At 42.8% G+C, this 8,733-nt stretch overlaps 1 protein-coding gene across 2 annotated transcripts; it reads left to right on the plus strand.

Moving 5' to 3' along the window:
- The first annotated feature begins 2,777 nt into the window (after positions 1–2,777).
- LOC140134250 (sperm acrosome membrane-associated protein 6-like) lies at positions 2,778–5,066 on the plus strand. Of its 2 annotated transcripts, XM_072154835.1 has the most exons (8): positions 2,778–2,988; positions 3,391–3,465; positions 3,558–3,635; positions 3,728–3,760; positions 3,872–3,949; positions 4,049–4,152; positions 4,242–4,401; positions 4,788–5,066. In XM_072154835.1, the coding sequence occupies exons 1-8, from the start codon at positions 2,778–2,780 to the stop codon at positions 5,057–5,059; spliced, it is 1,011 nt and encodes a 336-aa protein (XP_072010936.1). In that variant the 3' UTR covers positions 5,060–5,066. The 2 variants fall into 2 exon arrangements, with proteins under 2 accessions (XP_072010936.1, XP_072010937.1); XM_072154836.1 differs by lacking the exon at positions 3,391–3,465 and having other exon boundaries at positions 2,838–2,988.
- Positions 5,067–8,733: the final 3,667 nt, after the last annotated feature.

Raw genomic sequence — 8,733 nt, forward strand, 5'->3', positions numbered from 1 at the left:
GAACAGCCCTGCACTAGACTGAACACTGCCTTACTTCACTCCTGGCTGTCTTAATTGATTTCCACTACATCTGTCTGTATCCTGTTGACCTTTTTTGGGCTGCTGAGGGTTAAGCTACAGTAACTGTGATGGACAGTCACATCCTTCCCCTGCCAGTGAGAGAGCAAAAGGGGTTAACACTCACTGCAGAGCTGTGTAGACAGAGAGGAGAAAGAGCCCCTTCTTCAGCCTGGTCAATGGATCTGCCTTGACAACAGTTAAGAAACCTCATTCCTAAGGAGCAATTTGCAGACATTTCTATTTTTTTTTTACAAACCTGAATTTCTAAATAAAGTATGTTCACAACATATTAAAATTGATTTTAAATGGGCATTTTAAGCCAGCCGGGTAGCAAAGGAGATATAATGCTGAGATGGCTTAGAATGTGATTTCAACATTCAGCCATGAAGGTTTCTCCTGTGGCGGTGGAGCGGAAAGATTGTGTGCGGTGTAGAATAATATCGCATGTGAGGCATCTAGTGCCGCTGCGCCGCCACAGGAGAAACTTTTGAAATTGCCAACTTTCTTAATTGTTCATCAGATTATGTCATTTACCTTCTCCAATGTCCATGTCCATTTCAGTATGTAGGCAGAACAACACAAACGTTAAGTGAAAGAATGAACACCCATAGGAGTAAAATCAAGATTGGCTTTCAACTCCACAGTGTCTCACGACACTGTCACCAACACCACAGTAACGATATTAACCACCTCTCCCTCCTTCCCATCGAACAGATCCCTAAGGATCACCCAGACCGTCCATCACAGCTCTTCAAAAGAGAGAACTTTTGGATATACAAGTTAAATACCATGTGCCCATATGGACTCAACGGGGATCATTTACTAAGGGCCCGATTCGCGTTTTCCCGACGTGTTAACCGAATATTTCCGATTTGCGCCGATTTTCCCTAAATTGCCCCAGGATTTTGGCGCACGCGATCGGATCGTGGCGCATTGGCGCTGGCATGCATGCAACGGAAATCGGGGGCGTGGCCGAACGAAAACCTGACGGTTTCGGAAAAAACGCTGCATTTAAAACAAAAAATGTGTTGCGAAAATGACACTTACCTTCACTAGGTATTGGCCGGTGAATTTCAGGGCATTCCAGCGCGCCTCTGGGGAACTTCAGCGCAGCAGCCCCACCTGGTGGACAGCGGAGGAACTACCTTAGTGAATCCCGGCCGGACCCGAATCCACTGCAGAGAACGCGCCGCTGGATCGCGAATGGACCGGGTAAGTAAATCTGCCCCAACGAATCTCTGGAACTAATCTAACTTGCATCTCCACCCCTAGTGCTGTATATTTCATCTCCATCATCATCATCACCTTTATATATCTTAACAAGATCTTATCCCTAAAAGATCCACGTAAGACTCAAAACCCATCCTACAGTCATGTGACCAGCCAGGACCATGTACAGTCATTGTGATGTCATCAGAAGTGTCTATTGTGATGTCATCAGCATCGGGGTATATAAGAAGGTGCTGGATGACAGAGAGGTCACTCATCAGCTGGATGCGAGACTGTAAGTACTGCTCCATTTCAATGTCTGTAGCTGAGTAAGTGCCCCCTCCCACATCTATACCCAGGCTTTTCTAGGCTTTATCTATAACTAATGCCTTGTCTATCAGGAATAACTGGATCCATTATAAGAACAATATAAAGCTCATATATCTACAGATCTAGGAAAGGGCCTCTTGTAACAACAGAGTTGACTTTAAGGCATGCTGTGACTTGTAGTTCTATGGAAGTTAGTAATAGGCTTGCACCCAGTATACCCTTAGTGTAGACTCCAACTCTCTTTATGTATATATAAGGAGCCCCATCCCACATCTATACCCCATATTCTTCAGCTGTTATTGATCCCTATTGCCCTGGACCAGTAATAAGACAATTCAGAGCCCATCTATCCTTCTACCGGAGCCTCTTATAGGAGATCTCTGCAACTTCACGCCAGGCTGCGACCTGAAGTTTTACATCTTTTAACAAATGAGCTACACCAATGAAATATTGTATATATCTGTCTGATGAAAGCTCTACTGCAAGTCCAAGGGTGTTAGAATAAAGATATGGTCTCCTCTGGGCCCGAAAGAGACAATCTGGGCCCAAGTAGTACAGTGTAATTCCCAGGTATTAAAGTGTTTCCCACTGTATCCTAGGCAGGCGCCTACCCTTCTTGTAGATTCTTGTTCTAGGCCTGCTATATGTCTATTTAGGAATTGTTTCTTTGGGACCCAGGGGAGACCACATCTATAAATGACATATTATAGGATTAGGGTGCTTACGTGTGTGTGTGTGTGTGGGGGGGGGGGGTAGGTTAGTGTAGCTTTATAACATGAAGGCTGATAATAAACCTTTTTTATCATATTGTACCCCACATATCATAATGTGTTATGTAAGATGTAGAACATATGATAATATGTGACCAGCCGGAACCATGAACAGTCATTGTGATGTCATCAGAAGTGTCTATTGTGATGTCATCAGCATCGGGGTATATAAGAAGGTGCTGGATGACAGAGAGGTCACTCATCAGCTGGATGCGAGACTGTAAGTACTGCTCCATTTCAATGAAGTGGTCCCAGGGGTTATACCTTTATATTTTGGCCAATCCTGTATATAGTGAGGAGATAGAATCCATTGTCATTGATAGGTTTCACAGTTTCCTCCAAGTCATAATCTCAGGTATTTTTGTGTTTTTAGGTTTTCTAGCTGACGGGTTTGTGTGATTGGAAATAATGGCAAACTTTAACTCCTGTTATTTGCTGCTGCAGCTCTTTCTCCTCTTGGGTGGAGTGGAAGTTGCAAGATCCTGCTTCCACTGCTTCACCACACCAGCGCAGAGAGATCAAATATGTCATCGTCCCGTCTCTCTGCACAAGATGGACCCTGAAAGATGCCTGCAAAAGCTGCATGCTGGGTTTCTGCCCCTCAACAGCATCTCGATAGGTAATTGAGATCCTCTTTTCTCATTGCTTCTTTGTCTTATATATAGAACGTATGTGACCTCAGGATTTAGGGATTTACCATATACATACTCGAGTATAAGCCAAGGTTTTTAGAACAATTTTATTGTTGAAAAAACCTCACTCGGGCCCCACTTTTTTTTATAAAGGGGTCTCTGTGGGACATTTTATTTTACAGGAGGGTCTGCTGGATATTTAATTTTAAAGGGGAACTCTGCTGGGCATTTTATTAGAGAGTTACTTGCTGCATTTTCCACCCTATGCTTATACCCGAGTCAATATGTTTTCCCAGTTTTTTTGTGGCACAATTAAGTACTTTGGCTTATACTCGAGTATATACAATGTCTACAATATCTCTCCTAACTCTCCTATCTTCTCCTTACAGCGTTTTCTGAAATACCTTACATAAAAGGATACCTGAAAATCTTCGAGAAAGACGTAAAATCCATTGACAAATCTTGTAAGTTTTAAAATCTTAAGTATTTTTCAATGTCTTTTAAATTGTCAACAGTAAATGACTATTTCTTTCTGTTTCTATCTCCTTTCTTCTAGTATCCCCACCTGATTGGGTACATCAATTTGAAATTACAATGGCAAAGTATGTGCAAGGTGTAAGAGACCGTGTCGAACGTAAGTGACTAAAGATCCTTGGATACAGACACTAAACATTTCCTTTATATTCTCCATAATTATTTATATATATATATAATTTCTTCCATTAGGTCATCCACCGGAACAATGCAGACCTCCATGCGGTGAGTAATGTCATTGCACAGTATAAGTTAGTTGTGTGACCCCCCTCATTATGTATATTTGGGGTCCTTATGTCTTTCACATGTGTGACCTCTATGACTTTTCCCCCTCAGGCCTTCAGAAAGCTGCCCGCACCTTCACATGCAATAAATGTGCTGAGGAGGATTGTAACGTCCCCGTGGCCTGTCCCCGTAAGATCACATCTATTATCAATTTCTATCTCATATAACATTGTTAGTGTATTGTATGTTGTCTTATTAACTATTTATTTCCTGTTACTTTCCCTTCAGTTGAGACCTTGAGTGTAAGTGAGCTGGACCAGATCACCATCCCCTGTGGGGCGTCATTTCCACTTCCAGAAGATCCGAAAGTTTCCTGGAAATTTGCCAAAAATGTAAGTGTTTGAATTAATATATTTTTTTTTAACATTTTAGAAACCTGTTCCTTCCCCTCTCACTAATGTTATGAACATTTTCCCTTTAGATCAGGGTGGCTGACCTCAGCTACTTCAAGCATATAAAGCATGGGGACCAACTTTTTCTCCTCATAAAACCTGTGAGGATGAGCCATAGAGGGACTTACGTCTGTGAGGTAACAGATGACGACGACGACATCATCCTCCGCAAATTTCATTACCTGGATGGTAAGACTTATAGTTTTCTAACTCTCATACACTCTCTCTTATCTGTCACTATGGCTTGGTTCACATCTCATTTTTTGTATAGGTCAGTGCATACATTGGGAATGCTCCCGACGTATATGCTGAGAGTATACATTGACTTATGGAGGCATGGTTGTTGCTTTTGTCTGACCAGCATATATCGCATCTGCAGAAAATTCCCCCTCGATGTCCTTACAACATATGGTACAAAACATTATGTGTACCCAGCCTTCTATGTGTGTGCTAGATCAGGAGCCCTTCCTGCCTTTGCAAAGCTCTTACTGTAGAGAATTCCTCCTGAAAACCTCAATGACTGATAACATTCTCCATACCAAATATTTACTTCTATTTGTCTTCTATTTTTACAGTGATACAGTCTGATGTCAGAGAAAGAGCTATAATGGACATCTATTTCCAGCGGGCTTTGGTTGAAAAATCTCCAACTCAGTTGAAGGAGGAAGAAACAACTAAACAAGGCCCCTCCACCATGGACACCATCCTGGCAACACTCCAGAACCCCATCGCCTATGCAGTCTATGCCGGGATCTTCCTGCTAGCCATCATCTTGCTGGCAAGATTCCTGTGGTATTATGCACTAAGTGTGGACTGGAGAAAACAGCACCTTCAGAGCCCTGTATAAAATGTACAGAGAGGTAAGTCCTCACATTTTGTGTACATTTGTACATCATTAGGTAAAGCTATTGCATACTGTTTATACTATAAACCAGGTAATTGGCAATACCAAACTGGTCAGTGTCTGCAGTGAGCGGGTATGGTATGACATCTTCATTCATGTTTGACCTCTTTGATTTTTTTCCCTCAAGCACTCAAACTACCCGGACCATCTCATGCAATAAATGTGAAGAATGTCCAGCATATTTTAAAGTTTCCCTGAAACTTGCCAAAAATGTAAGTATTTAATTAAGATCTGGTTTTTAATTTTTAGAAGTCGAAACCTGTTCTTTCCCCTTTCACTAATGTTATCAATGTTTTTACTTTAGATCGCCAAAGTCAGATGAAGAGCGCTGGATGAAGAGTGCTGTCTACAGCTGGGAATCTGTTCCTTCTGGAATAGATATGCTGGTCTGGTTTGAATCCCACATGATATCATAAGGCTTTTCTGACACTCATGCTTGATATCAAGGGAGCTGCCTTACTAGGTAGCTAATAGAGGCATAATTTTCCTTATCCCTTCCTGTAAAATCTATTTGCATATTTTTCCATCATCCCCTGGTGGAGCGGCAATTGCTTTAAGTCTCCATATGCCTACAAGGCGATCTTAACTGTAAGGAGAACACTTACATCCCATCCCTAGTCAAAGGCCTCTCACTCAGCCAAACCAGTTCCCTACGCTGTACTGAAGAGACCCAACAAGGTTGAAACAGTGCTATCTACAGTTGGGGATCTGTCCCTTCTGGAGTATATATACCAGTTTGGTTTGAATCCTGTATCACGTCTAAAGAACTCTGAGAACAGCAAAGGCCTATGTTAGAAAGTCCATGTCCGACTTATTCCTCCTTTCCCTGTGGCAGGGGCTTGGCTGAGACATGTGGAACCCTTCCTAGTACTACGACAGGGCTTTGCAATTTGAGAGGAATCAACATCTGGAGGAACTTAAACCAGGTTTGTGGAAGCCCATGACATGCTGCTCTTTATGGACTACTCCAAGGCACCCACACAGTGGAGGCCATCCAGCATGCCTGGCGTCTTATAAACTGCTTCAAAGACATCTTGTGGTATGCCAGGAGGCGCCTCACTCTGCAGAGAGAAGCTTTCTCTATCCAGGACTGTCATCGGCTTCATGAGCCACCTCAGAGACTATGCCTCATTGGACAGCAGGATGACACTGACACTGAAGAAGAGGACTGAGAAGCCCACTTTTTCATTTTTGTTTCTCTTGTGGACTTTACTATTTTATTGATTGTGGACTTTTTTAGGGAGTCATTGGACTTTGCCTCTTTTTTACAGATTGAGGCATCCAGGAACTAGAGGACTCACAATCCTCTCCTTCCCCCCTACCTCCCTCTTGTGGTTGGCATGTGACAATTTACCCTGTTCCCCTTTCCCTCCCCCCCTCCCACCTTATTTCTGGTTACATTTTGTTGCCTTTATTGAAAATGTATGGGTTTTTTTCTTTGTTTGAGCTGGTATGCTAGAGTAGCACTTTATTCTGCCATAGTGTCAGGGTATATGCTAGGAGTGTATCTTACTTTATGGTTTGCTGTGTACAAAGCCCATGCTGCATTATGGCACATGCTGTCTGTGAGTTTTACTATTTACATGTGTAATAAATGCTCTTTAACTCAAAAAACATTTAATTGTTCTTCACTTTTCAATGTGATTTCATGAAGGTTCTGAGGATTTGGTTTGGGAAGGAGGGTGCAGCCCAAAAGATCTGGCACGAATGCTTGTCCAAAGTGATTACTAAAGTCGTAGTGTGGGGCCACAGACAACTCTTTTCGAACAGGTGCTGCCCGTACTCCAGTATGTGGCACAGGCATGGCTTACATTGGTCTCCGTCTGCAAGGCAGTTACCAGGACGGTTTTCCAATTTGTTTGGGTAGACAAGATAGACTAAGGTTAAGTGATGGGGGCAAGGCCATCCTGGACATCTCCACCTTGCTCTGGATTTCTTCTTTTGTTTGTGACTTCTTGAGTAGTAATCAACCAAAAAACAAAAAAGCTCTGTAGCTTGTGACTCCTAGTGTGTACACCGGTCTACAAATGAGGGCTCTCATAACCCATTAACCAAGCGTTTAGAGACATATGACCGGAGTCAGCAATATAAATCAATTTTTCTTTATATCCAAATGTGAAAAGACATAAAACGTCGTCACACAAGGAGGACACACCTCCGAAACGTCACACAAGACCATACGGGCGTCGGTTGCTCAGTGAAAAGCCATGATCTCCTAGCGTGCTACAATTTTATGGACAATTGACACTGTTTGCCGAAGATATGGTGATGTACTGGTGTTTTATGTCTTTTCACATTTGGATATAAAGAAAAATTGATTTATATTGCTGACTCCGGTCATATGTCTCTAAACTTCTTGAGTAGTACCCTGAGGAACTCTGACAGATCTACGGGAAAGTCCATGTCTCGCTTTTTCTTCCTGCCCCTCTGGAGGGGCCTTGGCCAATTTTCTTCTCCTTTTTTCATGGGTCTTTTGCACAACCATATGACCCCACTTTTAGACCAAGTGTACCCAAAATACACCATGTGGTACTTATTTATTTGTGTGGCACCAAAGTGCATCCAATAGATTGCCAGAATGTATTGCTCTAAAAGAAAAAAGTGCATAAATTTAATGTTTCATTACAAACCAATGTAAGCGTGTTGTTTTATGGATGCCCAGTAATTCGGGCACTATTGTATTTGTCTTGTATTATCCTGCTATCACAGTCCATTGTTGTCTTGGCCTGCTGGGATCTGATAATTGGACATCATTTCTGATAACTTCATGATTTTTTAATCAAAAGGCAGAATTTCACTTCATGTGACTTGTAAAGGGTCTAGAGAGGCGCACGGGACTCTAGTTTGAAAGCCTTTCTGTACAGGTCACATATGTGGCTTATAATATTTCCCAAAATCCATGGTCAATTTTTCTGTTCATAGCAGATTTTGGGCCAGATTACCACCTGTCAGTTTTCATGTGGAAACAGGATACTTTGTGATCAAATTGTGAGGGTTTTTGCTTCCTTCAGCAATCTCCCCTACCCCTCCTGAAGAGGTGCAGGCCTGGTCAGTAGGTTTAGGAGCACGCTTGGCAAAATTTCTTTATGTAACTGCAGCAGATCAGTTAATCTGAACGACCATGCTGACATGGAGTCAGAATTAGAAAGACACCCCTGGAGCCTTAAGCAAAGGGGGGCATGAGTTTGGCATGGGGGAACCTAGAACACTGGAAATTTTTATGTAGTTGTATTCATTAAATATAGATTGGTTCTGCTTTTAGAGGGCAGAATATGTAGGGTAGGGTGTACTGTGAGAGGGCAGAGTATGTAGGGTAGGGTGTACTGTGAGAGGGCAGAATATGTACGGTAGGGTGTACTGTCAGAGGGCAGAGTATGTAGGGGAGGGTGGTACTGTGAGAGGGCAGAGTATGTAGGGTAGGGTGTACTGTGAAAGAGCAGAGTATGTAGGGGAGGGTGGTACTATGAGAGGGCAGAGTATGTAGGGGAGGGTGGTACTGTGAGAGGGCAGAGTATGTTGGGGAGGGTGGTACTGTGAGAGGGCAGAGTATGTAGGGTAGGGTTTTCTGTGAGAGAGCAGAGTATGTAGGGGAGGGTGGTACTATGAGAGGGCAGAGT

Source organism: Engystomops pustulosus, chromosome 5 (genome assembly GCF_040894005.1).
Source record: "Engystomops pustulosus chromosome 5, aEngPut4.maternal, whole genome shotgun sequence".
Lineage (NCBI taxonomy): Eukaryota > Metazoa > Chordata > Amphibia > Anura > Leptodactylidae > Engystomops > Engystomops pustulosus.

Excerpts from the sequence above, each read along its gene's own strand:
- LOC140134250 (XM_072154835.1), top strand. The coding sequence starts at position 2,778 with ATGGCAAACTTTAACTCCTGTTATTTGCTGCTGCAGCTCTTTCTCCTC. Across the intron at positions 2,989-3,390 it reads CCTCAACAGCATCTCGATAG|CGTTTTCTGAAATACCTTAC; the intron begins GTAATTGAGATC and ends TTCTCCTTACAG. Across the intron at positions 3,466-3,557 it reads AAAATCCATTGACAAATCTT|TATCCCCACCTGATTGGGTA; the intron begins GTAAGTTTTAAA and ends CCTTTCTTCTAG.